Genomic DNA, 25,375 nt, shown 5'->3' with positions numbered 1-25,375 from the left:
GCTGGTTAAAGGAGGTACTTACGCCTGCACAGCACGCGATTTTATATATGCACTAAAACTGCAATACAACGTTCAATGTCAAATGTAGCTTAACAAAAGAGATTTTATATGTATACATAAAGTTTCGTACCTTTCCATAAATTTTTGAAAGATGCTGCCTCGGAGACTGTCACAAATCTCTTCTATGTACGGCTGGAAGGAAAGGAGAAGAGACACCGCGTAAACAGGCATTAAGTTAGAAACTAACGGCTGAGAGTCCGTGAGGCGCGGCTCCGAGTCCGCACCCCTCCCACGGCGCCTCACCCGTGCCCCCCTCAGCGCCCATAGGATCTTCACGAGCGGGCCCGTCATCGTGACTATTTACTTAATAATTATCTACACCACTCGATGGCACATTCCGTGACGGCAGGGACAGGTCCGTCCTGTTTGCCACCGGGACCCTACTGCCTGCCACGGTTCCCTGCGAGTCGATGACACGTCTGAAACGACCGGGGTCGGCTCGGCAGGGGTGAGGCCTGTGCAGGTCCCAGGGCTCACAGTCGGAAGTGCACGTGCTGCTTGGTTTAGCGACTTGCTGCCCCCATCGTAAAACTCTTCGTACGAAGTTTCTGAACAAGGGTCCTTTTTACTTTGTGCTGGGCCCTGTGAGTTACGTGGCACATCTCATGTAAATGACTATTAATTATATAATTACTATTAATTATGATCATTATAAATTATCAGCATTATTATCGAATTTTAAAGACTAAAAGCTAAGGGACTCATGGAGTAAGATTTTTTTAATTAGCTATTTTTCTTACTGATTTTTCTACCTCCTGGAATCACTGAGCTGAAGGTATTGCAGGAGGTGGAGGAGGGAAGAGGGGAAGCTCATCTGCATCTTCATTTTGCACACAGGCTGTGGGCACACATGTTCCCATGGGTTGTGAGTAAGTCCACGGGTAGACCTCGATCAAGGCAACGGCTCCCGGCTGCCCTGGGCCGCGCTCTCCCCTTGAGCAGGATAGTCTACTTCAGTCTCATGCCGCTTCACGCAAACAGCCTGTCTTCTATTTTCCATGTGAGGACCTTTAAATCAAGAACTATAAAACCACCAAATGCCAACCTTTCGCAGTTCAGACAGAGCCAACTAGATAGTTTGGGCGAAGGCCTTGACACCCTACACTCACTGAAAGATGCAAATGCAATGTTTCTCTGTCTTCCTGGACCACTCTGCAAACTTGCAGACAACAAGAGCGGACCAGATCAGACCAGGAAGTCTGCAGAAGCCACAGGAACCAAACGCAGGCAGCGCGAGACAGCCACAGCTCTCTGGGAGCCCCACTTCCTGTGGCAGATGGAGACTCGGGCTAAGCTGCCTCTGCCATCTCACGGGGCTATCACCGTGCTGGGCAGGGCACTGGGGCTGGTCACTGAAACCAATAGATTCTGTCCCCTCCTGGCAAAAAGGAAAGCTGAACTCTCTCTGAAGCTCTTTCCACTCTGAAACGTTATGCTTCTATGATGACATACAGTACCGATCTCGGCTAAGTCCTCTAGATGCAAAAGGCCAAGGGCCACGACCCCCAAGAGGTTCAAAAGACATCAACAGAGCAAACAGTCAAGCATTCAGAGATCTACGAGAAGGCCTGACTTGTATATCACAGATTTCCTATCTATAAAAACAACTACATTACTACTTTATCATATTTTATCGAACATCCCATACTTTCTGCTAATAAAACAAAAGACGAAGTTTACTAGAAATTGTTAAGATTGAGTGATGTATACCACACTGTCACTTTTCAACAGAAAGAACTATACAGTACGCCAGGTGAGCAGTGCAAAGGCCGGAGTTCTGCGTGGGCTTGGGAGCTGCTTTACCCCCTGAAGTCTGCACAGTGGGGCAGTCGCGGCGGAAACTAGTCTGCAGTGCGGTCTGAGACTCAGCCCCACACGGGGCCTGGCATGGTGCACACATACTTGAAGGCCAGCGCCCACTCCAACTGCTGTCACCGAATGAGCCCATGCAATAGTTCACTTCTAAAGTCCACTTTGCACACAAAAAGGAGTTAATAAAAAGCATTTTAGCTCTAGCTGGTGTGGCTCAGTGGGTTGAGCACCAGCCTGCAAACTGTAAGGTCGCTGGTTTGATTTCCAATCAGGGCACATGCCTGGGTTGTGGGCCAGGTCCAGGGGTTGGGGCGTGTGAGAGACAACTGTTTCTGTCATGCACAACGATGTCTCTCTCCCTCGCTGTCTCCTTCCCTTCCCCTCTCTCTAAATATAAATAGACAAAATCTTTAATAAAAGATTTTTTAAAAAGCATTTTATATGTACTTTCAGAGCATTTGTTTCACTCCCTTCTCCTGGATAAGAAATTTCAACGCATGCATCATACTTCCCAAGTTCCTTCCCATAGTAATCAAAGTAGTTCGGCAATGGCATAAAGAAGTGACAATATAGATCAACGGAACCGAACAGGATCTGGAAATAAAGCCACTCATCTGTGGTCAACTGATCCTGGGCACGGTGCCAAGGATACACAGTGGGGGAAGGCCACGCTCTTCAGTGACTGGTGCTAATAATACAGCTGGACATCCACGGGCAGAATGAACTCGTGCCCTTACCTCACACCATACACAAACCCAACCCAAGACGACTTCAGACTGAAACGCAAGACCTGAAGCCATATACCTACTAGCAGAGACCCAGGAGAGAAAGCTCCTTGACACAGGTTTGAGCAATGATGTTTTCAGATGGGACGTCGAGAGCTCAGGCAACAAAAGCAAAAACGGACAAGTGAGGTCGCTTCAAACTAAAAAAACCCAGCAAAGGAAACAACCAACAGAATGAAAAGGCAACCCAGGAAGGGGTAAAAGATTTGCAAACCACATATCTGATAAGGGAACAATACCCAAAATGTGTAAGGACCTCGACTCAATAGCAAAACAAAACCAACCAACCAACCAACCTGATTAAAAATGGGCTAAGGACCTGAGCAGACGTTTCTCAAAAGAAGGCACACAAGTAACCAGGAGGCACGTTGGAAGGTGTTCGACGTAACTTAGTCATCAAGGAAAGACACACCAAAACCACCATGAGACGCTCACCGCACACCTGTTAGGATGTCTGTTCTCAGACGAGATGTGAGTGTTGGTGAGGACGTGGAGAATCGGAAGCCCTTGTGCACTGTTTGTAGGAATGGAAACTGGTGAGGCCACTGTGAAAAACCGTACAGAGGTTCCTCAAAAAATTAAAAATAGAACTACCGTATCATCCCACAATCCCACTTCCGGGTATTTATCCGAAGAAAATGGAATCAGCCTTCTGCAGAGACAGCATGCTCCCAAGTCACTGCGGCCCTGTGCACGGCCGTCAGGACATGGAAACAACGTCAAGTGTCCGCTGTTGGTGGGAGGGGACGTCTACAAGGGGATACTGCTCGATCTTTAAAAAGAAGGGAATCCTGCCACGTGGCAACATGGATGAACATGGAGGCCACTACACTACAAGAGATAAAGCAGACACAGAAAGACAAGGACCATGCGATCTCATTTAGATGCGGAGTTCATAAAAGCAGAGGGGAGAGTGGCTGGGACGACCTGTGGGGGCCCTGGTAAAAGGGTGCAGAGTTTCGGTTATGAGGATGAGTGAGCGCTGGAGATCTCGTGTACGGCATGGACTGTATGAGGAAGAGACCGGTCTTCAGTGTTTGTGCCTCACACACGTACACACATGCACACACGGTACAAGCATGTGAGGTGACGGGCCTGTTAGTTTGACTGCAGTCATCATTTCACGATGCATACATATACTGAAATATTATCACACTGTATGCCTTCCATTATTTATAGTTTTTATTTGTCAATTATACCTCATTAAAGTTAGGGGGGATTTCAACTCAAAGAATGTCGACCAACTTTGTGGCTAATGGCCCTCTATCAACAGGACATGCAGGTGTCCAGCATCTACTTATACTTGAATGTGTTCTGATGGTACACGTTACAATGAACTGCACTAATGTGCTCCTAATTTTAATCAACTTAATAATGGCTATTTCCTTTACCTTTGAAATAAGAGCCCATTCTACATCTTTTGTTACCACATCGTTTTTGTATATATTATATATTTTTATGAACAGATCAGTAGTGTCTTTAAAAGATATTCTGAAGAAGTAGCTTCTGACTGGGTATGCCCCGAGGCAGGAAAAGAATGTTGCTGACCTGTGCATCTCACCTGGAACCCTTTCTTCATGTTACCTGTGCTCTAAGAAGAGCTAAAACCGGAGCGGTGGGTAGGGCCCAGGCACAGTGAGGTGTCCGTTAGTGGTGTTACCTGCCACTGGCTACGAGCCTGCCTGTGAACCTCGCCAAAGCCAGGTGAAAACTGAGGTTCTGACACTAAGGTATCACGGAGACAACACAAAGCAGCTATTCACACTGCACTTCTCGAACGTAAACGTCTGGTAACGGCTAGCGTTGCGGGCACTGCGGTAACAGGCCCAGTGCACCTTGCTCACAGAGCCCTCGAGACCCACCCCTCCACCCGCCCAGGGAGAGCCCACCCTCATCGCCACCCACACAGGTGGGGACCGGGGGCAGGAAAGGTGCACAGGTTTCTCCACGCAGGTCCATGATTTCAGAGCCCAAGTTTATGACCAACTACATTCTACAGACAGGTCCCACGGCTGAAGAAGAAAAGTCCATCCATTAGTCATTACTGGGGCAGAAAGGTTAACACTCATTTTGTTCCCGTAGCCACAGGTCCTGATCGCCGGCTTAGGATGTTCTCTGTACAAGAATCATGTTCACTTTGCATTAAATAAAACAATCCCATCATAAGGCACCAATGCAAAACTGTAAATGACTGAATAATCCAAAAAAGGGTAAGATACTTTTTTCCATTTATAAAAATCATGTTAACTAATGGCATTCTCTTCTTATAATTTACTCAGAGCAATGTAGAAAAGTAGATTATTCCTTTGAAAAGCTGACCGCCCTGCAAGCCGGCACCTCTGCGGAAAAGCCACAGGCCCAGCAGTTGTGGGCGGGGTTCCCAGGTCTTTTAATGTGAGTCTGTAGGACTGTGCTTGCTGTGTGCTCCAGACATGGGGGCCAAGGCACAACCCAGTTCCTCAGACACAACGCCAAGGCCGTTCCGACATTCACTCTTTATTCTTTTTTTTAAATTATTTATCTTTAGAAGGGGAGGGAAGGAGAGAGGGAGAGAAATATCAATGTATGGTTGCTTCTCATGCATGCCCTGCTGGGAACTGGCCCCTGCTGGGAACTGGCCTGCAACCCAGGCATGTGCCCTGGCTGGGAATCGAACTGTGATCTTTTGGTTCGCAGGCCTGTGCTCAATCCACTGAGCTACACCATCCAGGGCTCACTCTTTATTCTTAAGAATGAGCCCACATCACCGGGCAGATAAGCACCTCAAGGAGCAGCAGCCCTCCTGCTACCAGAGACATCTCGCCAAGTCCCGGCTCCACACTGGTGCCCAGGGTGGCAAACAGGACAAGGCTTTTCCTTCCATATCTCCTCTGAGCTACTGAAAATAAGGTTACTGGAAAGCTCGAGGGAGACCTTTTTCAGGAAAGCCTCTGCGAAGGATGTTGGTGTAAGAGAACATTTCAACGTGCAAGAGAACAGGCAATACTAAACTTCAAGTGTTCCAGGTAAATAAACCCCAGACACAAACGGTCTTACACGTAGAGCCCCCTAGTACCTGCGCGCAAGGCACGAAAACGTCAACAAGTCCAATGGTTGAGCAAATCAGATATGTTCATTCTGAAATACTCTCCTCTTACCTGAAAGAGAGCCGACGTCACTTGCTTCTTGGACAGATGGCTTTGGACATGCTCGACAGCTTGCTTTGAGAATGGCTTTTAAAAACCAAAAACAGTAATTTTTTCAACCATTATAAAACACAACAAACCTCTGTGGTATACAATATCACAACAGAAATTTAACACGACAATTATTAAACAGGAATCCAGGAACATAAAAAAGGTCATTACGTTAACACGCATCCCTTAAAAAAATTTCTGCTGGATGTTTGTGGGCCATTGGAACAAATGTTTGTTCCTCTGAGAGTCCAGGTCTCAGATACCACACTGGGAAGAAGGATGGGTGTGGAGGTAGCTGACGGGTATCTGACCCCACGAGAATTCAAGAGTACTGTGATTTTTTTTTAAAGTATAAAGAATTTTACAATCACTTTAGCTGAAAACATCCACTGATTAGCCGATCACGGGGTCCTAAAAATGTAAAATCGCTACAAAGTTAAAACTTCTATAGAAGAAAAAAATGAATGAAGTCACACCCAAGAATGACAGGCCAGGATCACCAGACTGAGCCAGGGTGTGGCGCAGGCTCCGGGTGAAGGGAGAGTCTGCAGTGACACTGCCGGCAATGACCAAACTTCAAATCATGTCTTCTTCTTTAGCGCACAGAAAGAAAGACTTAAAAAAAACCTCCGAATCCCTGAACAACATGAAAACTAGGTTGACGGCGGCTTCCCCAGAGGGTATCTGGCACTTTCCACGGTCCAACTGCCTCCAGCCAGGGCACAGAGCAGCAGTAGTCAGCCCCAGCTCAGGATTCTCTCTGCTCCGAGGCAGGCAGGTGCAAAGGACATCACAGTGACACTGCCAGGGGTGCCGCCCCGCCCCACGGTTACTCAGACGTCAGGCAGGAACTGAGAACGCCTCGACCAACACAGCAGCACGACACGCATCATCCTCGTGACCGTGCCGGGCAGCGAACCTTCTGTGACGAGGGACACACTACGCGTCCAAGCTGTCCACTGCCGGACCACGGAGCCACGGGTGGCCCCCGAGCCCTTGAAATGTGGCTCGTGAGAAGCCGGGAATTGAATTTTTAATTCCACTTGATTTTAATTAAGTGAAACAGCCCCTTGGGAATCGTCACTGCTGCACCTGCCACAGAAGGCCAGGACTATTGGGACATTCCTTTGGAAAACAGTCTTAATGTAGAGAAATTACATGGTCAATTTTTTATTACTAACTTTTCCACCCACTCCTGGGACAGTAATCTCCTAGAAACTTAGTTTATTCTAGTGACTGAATTGAACTATTTATCTGACTTACAAGAAAAAGATTCAACCATTATTTAACAATTAATGAACACAATTAAAATCGTCCTTATTAATTCAAAGAAACCACTTAAGGCTTATATTTATTCTATTTCTGATTAATCCAGATGTAACAATATAACTACATTAAAAGTAATAAAGTTTCATTTCCTTGAGAAAGTCTAGAATTGAGACTACCCATTGCTCTAAATTAGCTACTTTATTTCATCACTTTTTGCAGAGAAAGTGCCTGTTTTTTTACTATATTAAGAGTAGATGGAGCAATGGATATTGTGTAAGTATCATCAGGAAGCAAATAACAAAACATGGGTATCGTTTCATTTTTAAACACCTCCCCCCGTTTTGCTTTCATTCTGTCTCCTAGGCATCCACACGAGAGCCACAGAACCACAAAGAAACACTCACGTGTGAGGAGGACAGCAGCTCCCGCATGATGTAGGTGTCGTAAATCTGCCGACTTCTACAAAGGCGATCCTCCTCGTTCTCAAGCTTTTCATACTCTTTTATCTAGATTTTAAAAAGTCACCATTGTTAAAAAGGCACATCTTCCTGGAAACCTGCTTCACTAAAAGACATGACTGGTCTTGGCTGAAACCAACCACTTCCACGTGCGATCCTGTGAACTGTGGAACCTGCTAGTCCACAGAAAACCACAGCCTGTGCCGCTGTCACAGTGAAGCTGGGATCATTGAAACCCAACTCCAAACCTACGGATGGGATTTTTCCTGCGATGAACCTCATGCCCGAGATGCGGAAACACAGCACCGGGAAACGAACGCTGCCATGGTTACAGCGCTCTTCCAGGCCCCCAGCGTGGACCACTTCTGCTGGCAGGTTCTCCTTTCCCAAGCACAGAGAGGTTCAATTCGGTCCTAAGAGTTATGATGTAGTTCTTGCTCAACTACAGCATTGCAAAACTAACAGGAGAAAAAAATATATGTATATATAGTTGGGATTCCTGCGAGGATAATTTTCCACAGATTAAAGCGCTGGACCCTCATCTTCACTATTTAAGTATTAACAGAAAGCTTACTTCAAATAATACATTTTGCTGACTTAGGGAAGGTAACCCAACAGGTGTGAAGAGGGGCTCAATCGTGAACCGTATTTAGAAATGTTTGCCTTATGCGGAAATGGCCCCGATCATTCTAACTCGAAGGCAGAAGCTCCTGAATCAGGTAAGGTTTTTAATTTATTCACGGAAATACTTTTACTTACTTCAAAAGATGAAATAGAGAATGAAAATACAGATGAACTGTGGAGCCAGCAGGAAGACTAGCAAAGACCCTCACTGTACTGACTAATCACCATGAATGACTTATGGGTGGGGGTTAGTTTCTAACAGGTACCTGGTTGTTCAGCTGATTTACCTGGTATCTCAGTGTTCTTTATTCATGAACAATAAAAGGCGGGGCTAACTACTCCCACGGGAGAGTATAAACCAATGAAAATCAAAGTTATCTTTTTCCTTTGTAGTCTGGGCTTGAGTTCTGAAATCAAAACCAGGAAATTCTACAAGAATTTCTGATGAAGAAAGGGCAGGGCAAGGGGCGTGTGTGATGCCACGGTCCCACCTGAGGACCGGCTGGGTCACGCACTGAGGGCTCAGACCAGAGTCTTCGCGGAAGAGACAGTAAAATCGGACACAGAGGCAGGCAGACTGGGACAGGTTCGTGCCCCCAGCCAGGAGGAAAAGACTGCTAGCGAAGGAGCAACCCAGCAATCGCCCAGGGACCTGCGCTTCCCCAGCCCGGAGGACTTCAAGAAAACATGTAAACAGAGTTCAAGCACCAGGCCAGATGCAAGCACAGCAGCGACAAGACAACGGAGCTGAACAGCTCCGTGGGACGCAGAGTCCGAAAGTACACTCAGCGCTCGGTTTGGTGGAGCGTTCTGTTGCTGTTGTCTTGTCTCAGGCAGGTGAATGCCCGAATGTTAGGATGAAACAGGAGGACTGCTAGTGAACCAACGGCCAGTGTTTCTGCCCAAACATCTGAACAAAGTCAAGGAATAAGAAGCCTTCCTGGAATTATTATCCTTGACAACAAGTTAACGAAACGGAAACCTGCTTTCCGGGGAACTGTGAGGCAGGTGGACACCTGGTTAAACAATGCTGATTCTACAGAAGGTTTTCACGAACTGTAATAATCCAGCCACACTGGAAATTCTAGTTTCTCGGGCTAATGGTACTCTGAATCACAACACTGGCTTTATTGAGAACCTTGTGCTTCATAAACTTCAACTTGAACAACAGTAAAGGTAACTCCTTGGGGAGCACTGGGCGGGGGTGGGCTGGGATGGGAGTAAAAGACAGAAAACTGTACTTGAACAATTAAAATAAATAAATTTTTAAAAAAGAAAAGAAAAGATAACTCTTACTTAGTAGGCAAAGAGCCTAAAGTATCTGTGGCTGTAATTCAACATTTACTATTACCAGTAAGACCATGCATTAAAGAGCATGTGGTCAACTATCGGTTAGCTCCAGACAGAGTGTCCTTATTGGAGCAGAACAGAAAAGACGCCACCCCCGATTCTGGCAGTTAGGTCATCCTGGTGACCCGGGCAGGCAGAGGCCCAAGTTCAAGGTGCAGCCTCCCCTGCAGCAGCACAGAAACACTGTCATCAAGGGCAGACATTCACTGATCACGTAGCCCCTCCTTCTGCATTGGTGGTTACAAAGCTCACAGCTGAACATGCACCTTAAGTTCCCAGAACCCTAAGAACAGGCACGTGGGTCCCATGGCTGTCACAGTCGCCACCTCCTCGCCTCCTGTTTGCTCCCGACTGTGCCAGCGGCACAGTCCAGTACCATCGCTAACGACCTCTGCCTGGCTTCGCCAAGGGTCTCTCTTCTGTCGTCAGCTTCACTGGCTTCTCCACAGCACTCGACCCCGCTGCCACTGCCCCCTTCTTCAGAGTTCCCTTCTCTGACTCTCCAAGGGTGTGTCAATCCGGCTCCTCTTCCTCCGTCCCCGGTGGCAGTTCTTCTTGCTCTGCTGGACTCCTCAATCCTCGTGTGACTCAGAGCGTGGTGCTGGGGTACCCCTCTTCACCCACGATCTGCTCCTTCAGTGAAACCATTCTGTCCTGCGGTATCCTACACCGATTACAGTCCCGTGGCTCGGTCGGTCTCCAGGGCACACTTGTCCCCTGGGCTCAAACTCTGAGCCTCTACCCAGGCATCTGACATTTCCACGTCCTCTCTACCCGAGCCAAACATGCTCTTCCCCTCATCTTCTTGATCACAAAAGTGAGTAAAATCACACTCCCAGGAGCTTCCCAAGTAGAAAAGGAATAACCATCATTTTTTTCTCTCCTCTGCTCACGCCTCTGCCCCCACCACCCTGATATCCAACTCATTAGCCAATCATCTCGGTTTTATCCTCAAAATACATCACGAACCCAGGTTATGCTTTGGGTCATAGCTGACTAACTGCTAACAGAACAATCCTTTTGAGGAAAACAAATTCTGGACACAGAGAATACACCAAAGCACTGGAATGAGCAAAGTACAAAGCTGACAGGGAAGGGCTCAGCAGAAGCTGGAAAGTCCGCGAGGAGATTCCTGAAAATGAGGAGCCAGAGGGGCAGCTCCAAACCTCTGTGGATGTAAACTGTCAAAATCTCCGCCGGGCCCCACGAAGGCACGTGAGCACGGCAGACACAAAGACGTCCAGTGGAGTCGAAAAACCGAACCAGTGCCATTGCTTCTGGTTGTTTGACAGGACAGAGTGTGATGGCGAATAAGCCTAGTTAACTACTAAAGCAAAAAGCAATACGCTTCGGAGAAGCATGTGCCGTGCAAGTTACTGACAATACATCAACCAAGATGTTCCCGACACAAGCTGCAATCACTCTACGTGTGAGGAAACAGGACCATGTGCCCCACTCGGGACGGAACAGACCACGAGTGCAGACCAGTCCGAGGGGGCTCTGACGCTGGGATCATCAGATGGGGGTTTAATGCAGCTGTTGTAACCACACTCGAAGACGTAATAGAAAATGTGCATGTAATGAATGAAAGAAGGAGAGAAAATGGCAGCAGAAAAATATTAACTATGAAAAGAACCAAATGGGAATTTTAGAACTAAAAAAGACAGTGTCTTAAATAAAATATTCCATGGATGGAGGTAACTGCAGACTAGAGATGCCAGAAGAAAAAGTCAACAAGTGTGAAGACAGAGCCACAGAAAAGACCCGGTCTGAGCAATAGAAAGAAAGCATATTTGGAGGAAAAACTGGAAAAGACTCTGGTAGTATTTAGGATAATATCCGAAAACCCCAGATGCATGTAACTGGAGTGTCTGAAGGAGGGGAACGAGAAACTGAGGTAGAAAAAAATGATTTCAGAGCATGCATTTTCCCAGATTTGGTGACAGATACAAACTGCAGATTCAAGAAACTCCGCAAATCTCACCAGGGACACACACGGCGTCTACGACCACTCCGCTGAAACGAAATGCGGGCGAGGGTGGCGTGGGGGGGCAGGGACTTTCATACGCGTCTATAAGAAACACATTTTACGTATAAGAATGCTGAGAGGAGATGGAAAAGATATACCATGAAAACAGGAAGCATAAGGACACCGAAGTGGCTACGTTCATATCCAAGGAAGTGATTTTTGAGACAAAAATATTACTAGAACTAGAGAGATATTTCAGATGAAAAATATAACAATGTAAGTGTATACACACTTAATAAAAGAGCTTCAAAATACATGAAAAAAATTAACACACACACAAAAAGAAATAGACAATCCTACAGTCAAGAGTTAGAGATTTTAACACCCACTCTCAGAAGTGGATAGAACTGGATATAGAAATCAGTGAAGAGGTAGATCTACCACCTTGGCCACTTTGATCTGACTGATACTTATAGAATATCCACCCACCACTCCCCTCTACTAACTTTGCCATGGGCATCAGAACACAGTCTGAACTTGTTACTCCGGCCCCCAGCCCGTGACTCTGAGCTGATCTCAGCCTCCTCCACCCCTGCTGCCCATCGCAAACACCCACGCTGGTCTTTCAGTTCCTCAAACACACTAAGTTCTTTCCCACCACACTGGGGGCTGTCTCAGCCATGACCTTAGTCTAAAATGGTCTCCCCAGCCCCGCCCTGTTCCCCTTTCTTCAAAAGACTAGCCTCCTTGTCATTCAAGTCTCAAGTTTAAAGCTACCTCCTCAGAGAGCCAGTCTGTGACCCAGCTCTCCAAAGTGGCCACCAAGTCACAGTATGTCAGTTTTGAGTCTATTCTGAGTCACTACATAGTAGTCATTACTTCCTGATATATTTCTTGTTTATTGTCTGTTTCTCTCAACAACGACAAAAAAAAGTCAGCTAAAAGACAGCAAGGACTTGGCCTGTCTTACTCATCCAAACAATAGCTCCCAGCATCAGTGTTTGACAAATATTGGTTGAATGAGTGAAGAAAATTCTATAGAGTCACTTTACTCCAATCTTGTATTTATTTTCTGCATCCCGTGATCTATTTTGAAATCTAGGTGTCATACACACACTTTTATAAGCTGCCTCCAGATCTAACTGGAACTAACAAGTCTGTGAACCAGCCCGCCGAGCAGCAGGTAACCACGTGCCGGGCACTGCTCAGGGGGGCAGCACTCACACAGTGCAGCAGCCCCGGGGCACAGGCACCGCTGTCGCATTCCTTCTTAGCTGCAGAAACCCGGGCAGGGAAGCTGGACTGCCTGCCCGAGTTTACACAGCCAGGAGCTACTGAGGTCCACATCCCAGTGCAGGCAGTCTGTGTTCAGAGCTGGAACCCTTACCCACTATGTTACAGCCTCCCATCCATCTGAACAATACATCGTGGCTACTCTGGCTTAGAAGGCAGCTGTCCACCCAGCATCCTATCTGGGCCTCCCAGTTAGCCTTTCAAGTAGCAGGAGATGATTTTAACCTCATTTCACAGGTAAGGTAACTGAAGCTCAATATTAAGTCCTGATACTGGGAGCTCCTCAAGTACAGGAACAATATACTGGTCATATTTTTAAGCTCCAGGTCTGAAATGAGGTAGATGCTTCAGAGTTTGCTCAGTAACTGGCCCCACAACCCACAGCTGGTGGGAGACACAGCTGCACCCGGGTCCGAGCTAGGCCTTCTATGAGTCACATAACGGTCAAGATGAAAATCTGATTACATGCACACACCGCAAGCATATATTAAGTATTACACGTGGGTGTTACAGACAATAAACGGTGAGAGAGCCGAGGGAGTGAGCAACACGGGAGACTGGAGAGCGGTACAGGGGGGCCTGTCAGACGACAGCACAGAAACTGAACTGGACCTTAAACTGAGCCGGGCCTGGGCTTTCCACGGCTGAGAAGGGGAAGCGGCATTCCAGGCTGGGGAAAGGACAGAACAGGCGAAGTAACAAAAAGATGGGCTCAGTGGGTTGGAAATGGTGGTTCTTAGTGGAAGTTCTACAGAAGAGGGTTGTGAAAGTTAAAGAAACATAGGTAATGACTGACTAAGAGCTATGTGACTGTCAGGATAAGCCACTAGGACCTTAACCCACAGGAAATGAGTAGCATTGAAAGTGTGGGGACACAGAAAAAGGGAAATACAACGTACAAAACAGACATTTTAAGAGAGTCGACAAGAGAGTTTCCCAGGGGTTGGGGTCATCACACAACAACCAGAAACATGCAGGCCGATGAAACCGAGGAGTCAGGGCAGAGCCACCAACAACTTCAATGCCACAGACGGCCCTGACTTAGAGAACTGTATCTGAAGCCCGGGCTGGCTGGCTGCTCATCCACAGCGAAAGACAGACCCAGTGGCCCAGGAGCTCCACAGCGTAATCCTCTGAGAGGATAATCTGGTCGACCAGCTCCAGGTGAGCCCAGCCAGAAGCAAGGTGAGCAGAGCTGGGGAGTGAGCCAGCCAAGGGAACCCCATGTTTGAAGGTCAAATGGAAACAGCGCAGCAGCACGCACACCACGTTGGCAACAGGTGCTTAAGAAGTAGCCCACGCAGACTGCCCCGCTGCTCCCTCCGAGCAACCGCTATCTGTTCCAGGAGAGTTCTCCGCACTCGAGAAGGTGACTTACACCTGCCTAAATGGGAAAGGTGACGATTTTAACAAAAAATAAATAAAATTTTTTTGGCACGTATAGCTGCGATACTCAGATAAAATGCCTGGTTATGATTCAGGATGAAATAATAAAGTTCCTTCATACTGAGCAAAGACCTTTTGAATTCCACTCACTTCTTACACAGCACTAAATAAATGTGATCACAATTCGACCATTCTTCCTGGAAATATGCTGATGTAATCTTAGTAGAAAAATATCAAGTTTTCATGTATCAATAAACCAGACAGGAAGGAACAGCCCTCCGATTTTCAAACCTGTGCAAAAATGACTAATATCAACCCTAATGATGCTGCTTTCTTTGGGGTAAAGATACCTCAAGTTCCTAAGAACAGCACATGTCATTTTAAAAATATATTTTAATTAAAAATACCTCCTAATTCCTGTTCGACTTCCCTCTCTGACCCATCAATTATTTAGAAGTGTGTGTGCTCCCAGACACTTCGGGGTCTCTTGGTGAACTCTATTAAGTTGGGTCTTAATTTCACTGCGGTCAGAGAACATACTCAGAAACAATTTCAATTGTGAAATTTGGAGAAGCTTTCTGATAAATGTTCCATATGTTCTTCCAAAAAAACGCAAATTCTAACTCTGCTGGGTGCAGCATTCTACGGATGTCGGCTGGATCAAGTTTATTTATTACTCCAGTGAGACCTTCTCCAACCTTATCAATTTCTTGTCTGTTCTATACGCTCTTGAAGTGTGTGCGTTCCACTGGGATTATGGGTTTATTTTGTTTTAAACCTGTCCAGTTTTGCTTTGTATATTTTGAAGTACTGTTATTTATCACGTACACACTTAAGACTGTGGCACTGGCCCTTCTATCATGATAAAGTAATCTCTCGATCTCCAAGTAGCAGCTGAGCACCAGGGCGCTCTGACGTGGGCGGGGCCACTCCAGTTTGTCTGGGCTTGTGTTTGTATTGTGTATCTTCCTCCATCCTTCTGTTTACAAGATGTTACTTGTAAGGGGCACATAATTGGGTTTTTGGTTAGTTATCAAGTTTGACAAACTCAGTCTTTTACTTGGAGTACTTAACCCACTTATATGAAATGTAAGTAGTTACAGATAAATTTTAGCTACCATCTTACTCTGTTTTCAGTTTAACCTAACTTAGTATTTTATGCTCCCCTTTTATTCCTTTTTTAGATGGAATACAATGTTGTTTATTCCATCTCCCCCTCTACTAGTTTGTTATACACGCAAATTTTATTCTTTTAAAAGTTACCTCTGAGATTACAAATGTATCCTTGACTGATGACCCCCCCAATGCAAATCTTTACAATTACCATTCCCCCCCATAATTCTGGACTCTTACAACACATCAAGCCCTTCTCTGCCTCTGAGCCACTGCCATGCGTGTGAGTCTTACATGCATTTTAAACTCTGAAAACATTTTGTTTTCCACGGCCAACACCTGCTCGTACTGTACACGTCTGTCCTTTATGACGTCCTCCATGCTTCTTGGGTTTCCACCTGGGAGCGTTTTCTTCTGCTTAAGGCAGCTCCCTCCAGCATCCATTGTAACGCAGGCCCACTACTGGCAACCCCCTCGGTTTTTGTCTGAAAATACCTTTATCCCACTGTCTTTTTTCAAGGAAATTTTTGCTGAAAATGGACTTCTGGGGGGGCAGATTATTTTTCCTTTCTGTACTTGACGTTGGCCATTTTAGTGCCTGTTGTTTGACTTTTTTAAATTGATTTATTTTCAGTAAGTTATTTTTATTGTACCTTTCCCATCACCGCCGACCCCTCGCAGAGCCCCTCCCTCCTCTCCCAGCCACCTCACCGCTCTCCACGTCCACGCGGCCTTTTTCCCCTTTGCTCGGTCACTTCTTTTAAAATGTCACTGTCACCTCAGTCATAATATTGCTCCTCCAAAAGCAGTGTCTTTTTCCGCTCTTTAGTCGCCTTTAAAATTTTTATCTCTGTCAAACGCTTCCACAGTCTTACACTGGTGGGCAAAGATATGTTTCCCTCATAGTCATTTTGCTTATGGTTTTCTAAGTTTTTTGAATCTGTCAGCTGCCTTCATCATTTTGTAAAATTCTTGGTATTACCTCTTCGAATATTGCTTCTGCCCAGTTCTACCTACGTTAGACCTTTCAACCACATCCCACGTCTTTAATGTCCTCTCCTATTTCTTATTTTCTTTTTTTCTCTGTGTTTCAGTTTGACATCATCTACTATTTATTAATTCTATTATGTATTATAACCAGTCTGCTGTGGGTTCTAGCCATTAATTCTAATTTCAAACATTCAACATAATGTTCCAAATGTCCAGCTTGTTTTATAATAAAATCAAGTCTTGCTGAAATTCTCTTTCCTTCCTGTACACCCACATTTTCCTGCAGTTACTGTCTTGCACATATTATTATGGCTACTAATAATACTACTACTAATTACTTTCAATGAATTTCTAAGTCTCTATAAGATATTTACTAGTCTTTCAAAGTACATTTGAAATATGCTTTTAAAATAAAAGCACCAGTAAAACAGTTACTTCTTACCTCTTCATAAAACTTCACCTGAGGTACAGCTTCATTAATTTCATTCAAACAAAAATCTTTAAATAGCAAGAAACCTAAAGGAAAAGAATAAAACAGTTCAGGGTGGGCAATAAATTGGAATTGTACCCCACAGGGTATTTTCAAAGTAATGTACTTATACTTCAACCTCTTCCTCCCTTAACTTAAAAATATAAAAATAAAGATTTCAAGAGGCTAATTACACCCTCAAGGGAAGTCCTCCAGGTCAGTATGAGTCCCGCAAACCTGGCTCTTTGCTTTGGGGTCCGTCTCTATGGGCTACCCCCCTCCCACTTCTGGCAAATGAATGACAAGCAGAGCTAGCAGCCACCAGCACTTAGAGCTGCCGCCGGTCACCACGGTGAGCAGAAGGATAAGCAGAGAGACAGGACACGCGGGTAGAATGGAAGTGTCACCACGGAGCTAGTAAATACCAAGTCCACAGAAACGGGACAAAACTCCCATAAGAGACAAAAGGCCCTCCACGGACTTTCTAGTTTTTTCTCTCACCACTGACTACCTCCGAGTCCCCACTAAATACCTCGTGCCAGAGCAGACCACCCACTCCCAACTCACCCTCGGCTCCTTCCCCACCCCACGCCTCGCTGTCCCATGACTGGCAGCGTGCACCTGGAACACGCCCCCCCTGCAGTGTCGGGGACACAGCAGGGGGCCGGCACACGTCTGTTAAGCGGGATTTTATCTGCACGACCCTTCCAACATGCTTCCGTCAGAGCACTTAGTGCACGCTGCTGAATCATCTGATTCATAAGCCCCCCACCCCATTTGCATACCTAGTACCTAGCTTAAGTGTCCAACACAGGCCTGCATGAATTCGTGAGACGGTGAGCAGGACAGGCTGATTTCAGTCAAACACAACTGAAAAGTGGACGCAATTAAAGCATCGCTACAAGACACTGAAGTCACGGGAGGGAACTGAAGGAGGACTCACAAAAAGTCTCCACTGCAGGCAGAACGTGGGCCAGAACCCCCCAGTACCACAGAACCGAGACCAGGGAAGCAGCTTCCGCAGCCTTTTCCTCCAAGCCGGCCTCGGAACCACGTGACCTGAAATTGCCTGTGACTGCCCCATAATCTCCTCTCCTTAGTTCCAGGAACCTGACCTTTGAAAGTGGTAAATGGTCACTCGCTGGAACTAAAGAAAAGCGCTGGGACCACTCGGGTAAGTAGGCAAGGTCAGATGCCCGGGGCGAAGCGCTGGGGCGGCAGGAACGAGGCCACACTGACCAAGGACCTGAGCAGAGGCTGGTGCCCAGAGGAAGTAGGGATTCAAGCCGCAGACAAGTAGGGAGAGTTGACTCTACCTGTAAGACTATGAGCATTTTTACATGAAATAAAAGTGATGGCTGTCTTTTTGTTTTCATTCATTTCAAAGTGATTTTAAATTTCCCTTGTCATTTCTTCTTCAGCCCACGAGTCATTCAAAAATGTTTAATTTAGCCCTGGCTGGTGTAGCTCAGTGGATTGAGCAGGGACCTGTGAACCAAAGGATCGCAGTTCAATTCCCAGTCAGGGCACATGCCTGGATTGCAGGCCAGTTCTCAGCAGGGGATGCATGAGAGGCAACCATACATTGATGTTTCTCTCCCTTTTTCCTTCCCTTCCCCTCTAAAGATAAATACATTTAAAAATCTTTTAAAAATGTTCAGTTTAATTCCCCAATATTTTATTTGTCATCCCCCCACCCCCAGGTATTTTCTGATACTGATTTCTATTTAATTCTCTTGTGGTCAGAGAACACATTCACTATGATTTCAATGCTTTTCACTTCACTGAAACTTGATAATGGTCCCAAATTTGGTACATCTAGGTGAATGTTTCATGAGTGCTTGGGAAAAGAAAAAAGTGTAGACAGAAGAGTGTTTCATTAAACAAAATAAAAGCCTATTAAGCAAACTTGGCTGATAGTTATTCAAGTCCATCCACTAAATCCTTAATGAATGTCTGTCTATTCTCCTATCCATTGTTCAGAGAGGACTGATGAAATCTACATTTGTACTTGTAGGTTTGTTCTTCGTTTTACGATTCTGCCAATTTTTGCTTCATGTATCTCCTTTTTATTTTTGGAAGAGGAAAGTAAGATGAGAATTTGAACCCATACCTTGATCATACTAAAGGTGTTTTTTTTTAATGTCTAACTGACACCCTGGCTGGGCGGCTCAGTCGGTTAAAGTGTCGTCCCAATGCGCCAGAGTTCCAGGCTGGATCCCCAGTCAGAGCACATACAAGAATCAACCGATGAACGCATGAATAGGTGCAACAACAAATTGACCTTTCTTCCTTTCTTCCTTCCTTCCCTTTCCTTTTCTTCTCTTTCCCTGCTTCCTCTTTCTCTCTAAAATGATCAATAAATTCAAATCTAAAAATAAAACGTCTAGATGGCAACATGAATGGACCTACCACACACAGGCCACTGGTTTTCGACTGCACCTGGAACCAAACTGAAACTGGTCGCCGTGGCCTCCGGAATCGGGCCCCCACTTTCTTCTGCAGCCTCACCTCACGGCACTCTCTCCCACGCTCACTCCACCCAGACCGCGTGTCTATATCCCAGTTTCTCCCACGCCGCCCTGAGTCTGCTCTCCGGTCTCTAACCCGCTGTCCCCACTTCCTTGGACACGCCTTCCCTGGGCCCTGAGGACGTCAGGACCCAGCTCAAACGCCCTAAGGCCTTTGACGGCTCTCACCCATCTTCATTCTCTCTCCCTCCCTCTCTCTCTCTCTCTCTCTCTCTTGTTCCCTCTCACAGACACAAACACAGGCGTGTGCACACAAACACACTTTGTTTATACTCGGGACGACCAAGATTACCGTACGCGTATGGTGACTTCTTCACCACCCCCGTCCCCAATGCACCAGACGCTGCCCTTGGACAGGTCCCCGCGTCTCCTTCTCTGTACACGTGCAGGAACGAGAACACTGACTGGGACAGAAAAGGAGGTCAGAAGAAAGAACAAAGGAAGGAAGGAGGAAGGGGGGAGACAAAGGGGAAAGTAAAAAGGAAGGCAAATGGGAGGGAGGAGGGACAGAAAAGAGGGAGGCAAGACGAGGAAGATACGGAGGGAGAGGGGGACTCGAACGAGTGAAGAGCCAACTTAAAGTGCTTCTAGCTACTTTCTTTAAGACAACTGTTCCCGTCGATGCGTCCAATGAGCCGAGGAACCGCCGTAACACCCCACGACGGGGGAAACCACTGCTTTCCTCGCATCTCCACACGAACTGAAGCTCTGCTTTGCACCACGGCAGCTGTTAAAAGGGAGCAGCCGGGAGATGGTTTGCCTTGTGGATTAACTCTAGATCATCATGTTCCAGGCTGAACGCAATTTATTTTCATTGGACTTAAATTACATTTTAAAAACAAATAGCGTTCTTCTCAGATTAGAACAAAATCAAAAGGACAAAAATTGGGAAATAATTTGCCTAACAGGTTCCTTTCATCAGATTTCCCCAGACTTTGAAGATTATAAAGTAATGACCTACCGCCTGCGTACCAGGTAATTATGGCTGTGTCTACCCTCGTTTCCACTGCAAAATGAATACTGACTAACATTTGAGTGTATGTACAATCCAGGAAAGGCAAACTATCCCAACTTCCCACCACAACAGTTTGCAAAAATTAGTAGAAAGAGTTGCATTGCTTTTTATGAAATATTAACGAGAACTTCTGAAGAGTGTTCAATATCAGTGGGGTCTAAGGAGAAATTTTGAAATTTTAACTCCTAAAATTTTTTAAAGGGAAAAAAGAAATATGGAAAAAAAGTTCTGCAAGAAATAATACTTGTGCTAGGTTTTGCCAAAGAGACGCCAACACTGGGAGGGAGGAGAGAGTGCACAGCTGACAGATGCTCCACCAACGCGTGGTCCAGCGAAGCGTCGACCGAGTGTCCTCCACGGGCCTCTGAGCTCCGCACAGGGGATATGATGCTACGGGTTTGCTCTGTAGGGGGCCTTAGGGGTGGTGCGTGAGGCAACAAAGAAGCAAGCAAATAAAATAAGTGTGTCATTTGTGGTAAACAACATAAAGGGATTTCAAAAGGTGCTGAGATCGATGATAAAAAGAGGAAGAGGTTCATACAGAATTCAGTAAAGATTCCTCTGAGCTGTGAGATAAGCAAAGTACAAAATGTTTTTATTTAAAATAGGCTAAAATGTCTAATCTCACTCATTCTATTCAATAATGTATAAGCAGTCTCAGCAAGTGCAATAAGGTAAGAAAAGGAAGTAAAAGCTATTCAAAATGGAAAGAAAGAATTAAAACGGATTCTATTCATAGACAAACTGGTTATCTCTCTAACAAACCGAATCTAGGAACTACTGGGATACATAAGTGAATGTAGCTGAATTTAGCAAGGCCACAAGACACAGGCCGTTAGACGAGAATCAATGACGTTCTGATAACCTCACAACACACAATTGTAAAGCAAGTCCGTCTGCAACAACATCAAAAACAATCAATATTTAGGAACAAACAAATAAATAAGAGACATGAAAGACCTTTATGCTGGAAACTACAACACATTACTGAGAGAAGTTGAAGACGATGTAAAGGAGTGGAAAAGGGTACTCAGTTTATGGGACTGGAAGGCTGCAGAAGGCTCTGGAAGGCTCAGATGGTCATACTCTCTGAGCTTAAATCAATGTAATTCCCATGCAATCCCTGCAGACTTCGTAAAGAAACCGAACTGCTGTCATTAAAATGTAAGAGGAAATACAAAAGAAAGTAGAATACCCAAAGCACCTATAGAAAAAAGAAGTTCAAGAACGTACGCCGCCCCACTTCAACACTCATTCATTACACAGCCACAGCAATCAAACGGCACGGCACTGGCGTGAGTCTGGTCAGAGGGACGGAAAAGAACCCCAGAAATATGCCCGCACTTACATGGTCAACTTATTTTCAAAAAAGTCTCCAAAGCAATTTATTGGGAAAAGAACTCTGTTCAACAAGCGGTACTAGAAAAACCTATATCCAAATTTTCCAATTAAAAAAGGAAGACAACCCTTACCTCACACCTTAAAAAGAATTAACGTTGGTCCCAGAACGAAATGCAAAGGTAAAACTATACTGCATCTAGAACATGTATAGGTTATCTTCACGGAAAACACTCAGGAGATTTCTTAGGCAGGGTACAGAAAGAAAGGATAAATCAGATTTCATCAAAATTTAAAACTTCTGCTCATGCAAAGGCATTATTAAGAAAACAGATCCACCACAGACTGGGTGGATCCACCATAAAACTTAAACTGGAAAGATAAAGCTTCGTATCCAATTTCTATATATATTTAAAGGCCTCCTACAAACGATGTGTAAAACAACGGGTAAAAAATGTGTCCACTTCACAAGTGAAGAGACATGAATGGCCGGCCAACAAGTTCACGAAATGGGCTCCACAGCGCGGGGCGCCATGCAACTGACAGTCAATCACTCTGAGGCCACCGCGCAACCTCCTGAACAAGGGAGGGAAGAAGTCTGACGCCAGCGGAGGCGGCGGCCGGAGGCCCACTTGCTGAGAGGCACGTGCTGGGCTGTGGACCCCCCACGCCGCTGACCTGGCAGGCCACGAGGGGCTGACTGCTGGCTGGGGCGACGGACTCTGCCCGCTCACACAGAAGTCGGACACAGATATCTGTAGCAGCTTTACAGAAAATACCCAAGCACTAGACACAACTCGGATGTTCTTCAGTTTGCACACCACGATGTACGGAACACTTCGCAACAATGCGGAGGAGTGAATTAGTGACACCAGCCCCACGCGTGGCTCTCGAATGCCTCACGCTAAGTGAAAGAAACCAGACTGAAAAGGTGACTGACCGAATGACTCCACCTGTAAAGGAAACCGTGGAAACAGAACACGGGTCAAGGTCGCCAGGGCTGGCGTGTGGGGTGTGGTCTGAGTACACGGGGGTCGCTGGGAAAGGTTAGGGGATCAACTGCCCTACACCTGGACTTCGGGGGTGGTTATGCACCTTGATGCACTTGTCAAAACTCATAGAACTGTACACCCTAAATGGTCTATTTTAATGTATGTACATTAAACCTTGAAAGAAGAAAAATAAGATTGCGTACGTCCAGTTGAGCCAAGTACAAGGCTCCAAAGATGTCCCTGAACAGCAGCCACTCACGGGGATCTAACATTTCTGGCAGCCAGCGCCTGATCGCTTACACGGTTCCCCGCATCTGCAGGGTGTCCCCCAGGAAGCGCTAGTTTCTACCGGAGATGAAATCACTCACACCCCGAGGCGCGGAATGAAATGACACTGGGAAATAACAGTTCCCAGTAAGGCAGAGGTCAAAACAACTATTCTGACGCATCTAGAACACACGGTAGTCTTTACAAGTTAAATAAAGGAAATCTTAAAGGATAAATAGAAAAGCTAAGTCAAAAAAAAAAAAAGTGTACTGGTATTAAAACTGAAATCTCCTAGGGCATCGTATCCTACCTGGCTGAATACTAGTCACCTCAATCCTCCAGTGGTCCCTTTTCATTTCTTCCAAGTTCCAATAGGAATGAATGAATGTAAATCAAAATGAATATTTAGCTAAGTGCACAAATCTATTTCATATAAACCTTAAACATACAGCGGTACCTCCACACTTGTAGGCTTCAGAACTTGTCAAACCTGATACTCAACAGCATTTTGAAGAGAAAAAATGTTTCAGCACTAATACTCGGCGCTTGCTCCTAACTGGTCGTGCTTCCTAGGACTTCTGTGAGTAGACGCAGCCCCCAGGAGAAAAGGCTTCATCAACCGACACTTGCTCGCCACTCATTGGAACGAATTAGCGGAAGGTACCAAGGTACCACTGCATTTATTTTCATTTCACTCTACTTAACAAGCTAGACTTTCACTTCTTGACTTAAAACTTTACAGAAAGAGAAAATAATAAATGAAATGCAATTCAGGAATATTGTAAATAGTTAGATCTCCTAAAATCCAAATTATCCATTCCGCTCCCCACCCCCAATTTAAATTCAGCACACACGTGCTCACTAAAATACTCTCATATTAACTAATGGGGTCGTTCATTTAGACACTGGAGAGATGGGGGGTCCCGAATACTGAGGCTCCCTCAGACAAATGGACACATGGCAATGAATGTGGCTAAGGAAAAATCCATGGAACGTTCTAAGCAACTGACTCTTAACTCAAAGGAGAACAAAAAGAAAACTGGGACTGGGAGGAAAATGTAAAAATTCAATGGCGAGAAAATTCTACCTTAACTCTTCTAATAGCTGGATTACTTTCAGCCTTTTAGAAATACTGTATCACGAAATGACAGAAGAGAAAAAACGTCCAACCCTGCACCAGCCTGTGGTCAAAATGTTCACTGATCAGAGTTCTGTGCACAAACTGACAACGAAAATAAAGTGAGATGTGACATAGTTTCAAGCGAAGTAGAAATATTACTCCAATCAGCCACCTGATTTGTATTCCCAAAGGCTTCCCGCAGAACAAAGATTGGCACTGCATTAGGGGCATGAGGGTGAGTGTACCCCACAGGACACACACGGCCAGGACAGTGACAGGTAGGGACTGAAATGTAACCGCAGTTTCAACAAGGAAGAGACACAATATGGGTCAGTCAAAACCCGCATGTTCATAGTTAACACCTGTGATCGATCATTCACGAGGCCATGTACTCAGGATTCATGCCCTTTTCTCTGTGCATATTTCAATAAAATTTTGTTCATTTAACGCAAAAGCGAATCAATCAACAAGTATTCAAGGCATGATACTCTAAGTGTAAAGGGAAGTTCTGAAAGCCATTGTAACCTGATTCAAGGCACTGACGGGCAGACATCAAAGACAAGGCCTGACTGCACTGCACTAGTTAAGTGCCAAACTCGCCCAACAAGTGGGGACCAGAGAGAGGTGCACCACGCTCCTTCGATCACCGCACGGCAAGCTCACTGGGCTCTGGCCACTCGTCCAGTCTCCTTTCCTGCCAGTCCTGTGCGCGGCCGCCCCAGATCAGATCGTGCTGTTCCAGGCTCTGGACCTTTTCCCCCCAAGTCACACAGAAGGTTGGTACAACCCAGCCTCCTTCACCTGAAGGGCTGAGCACACCACACTCTGCCCATATGACCTCCCGGCACCAAAGCACAGCCGGCTGTAAGCACTCAACATGCCAGGAGCCCTCCCTACATTCAGAGTGTGTGGGGGGGGGGCTCCCCTGTCTAACTGAAACACACTCCTCCTCTCGGCGCCCACTCCCTTCTCACCTCCACCCACTGTCCCACAACCACTCACCCGCTTCCACTTCACCTGGTTAACACCCACTCCGCCTTCAGGACTCCAGCCAAGCAGAACGCGGTCAACTCTGAATGACCCCCAGCGCGGCCAGCTGGAGCTCCCTCCCAGACGCCCACAGCCCGGGGTTCTCACCACCTCCGGGGCCTCACCCCACCACCCTGCACAGCCGCGTTCCACTGTCCGAATGGACAAAACCGTTCACACTTTAAAGCATATACAAAAATAATCAAAAGGGAAGAGTTTCCTCCCCACCCCGGCCCCTCACCTCCCCAGCGGTTACCACCACCATCAGCCCCGAGGGACCCAGTTGTTGGCCCCCGCCGGGTCTTTTCCGGGAGGTGGTGGTGTCATTT

The 25,375-nt window shown here is 46.1% G+C and overlaps 1 protein-coding gene across 4 annotated transcripts in view; it reads right to left on the bottom strand.

The window, feature by feature from the left end:
- GRK3 (G protein-coupled receptor kinase 3) overlaps nucleotides 1-25,375 on the bottom strand; it is a 110,171-nt gene that overhangs the window by 41,840 nt on the left and 42,956 nt on the right. For 3 of the 4 annotated variants that reach the window (XM_037156211.2, XM_053669596.1, XM_037156213.2), the window contains 4 exons: nucleotides 16,728-16,801; nucleotides 7,507-7,608; nucleotides 5,795-5,869; nucleotides 131-192 (listed from right to left, as the gene is read on the bottom strand). In XM_037156211.2, coding sequence (XP_037012106.2) covers nucleotides 131-192; nucleotides 5,795-5,869; nucleotides 7,507-7,608; nucleotides 16,728-16,801 — 313 coding nt within the window. The remainder of the gene's footprint in view (nucleotides 1-130; nucleotides 193-5,794; nucleotides 5,870-7,506; nucleotides 7,609-16,727; nucleotides 16,802-25,375) is intronic. The other variant, XM_037156212.2, reaches the window with a different exon arrangement.

This window comes from Artibeus jamaicensis, unplaced genomic scaffold (assembly GCF_021234435.1).
Source record: "Artibeus jamaicensis isolate MK-2021 breed Jamaican fruit bat unplaced genomic scaffold, CSHL_Jam_final contig_525, whole genome shotgun sequence".
NCBI lineage: Eukaryota > Metazoa > Chordata > Mammalia > Chiroptera > Phyllostomidae > Artibeus > Artibeus jamaicensis.
Note: the sequence above shows the minus strand (reverse complement) of the source record. Positions and strands in the feature narration are given on the sequence as shown.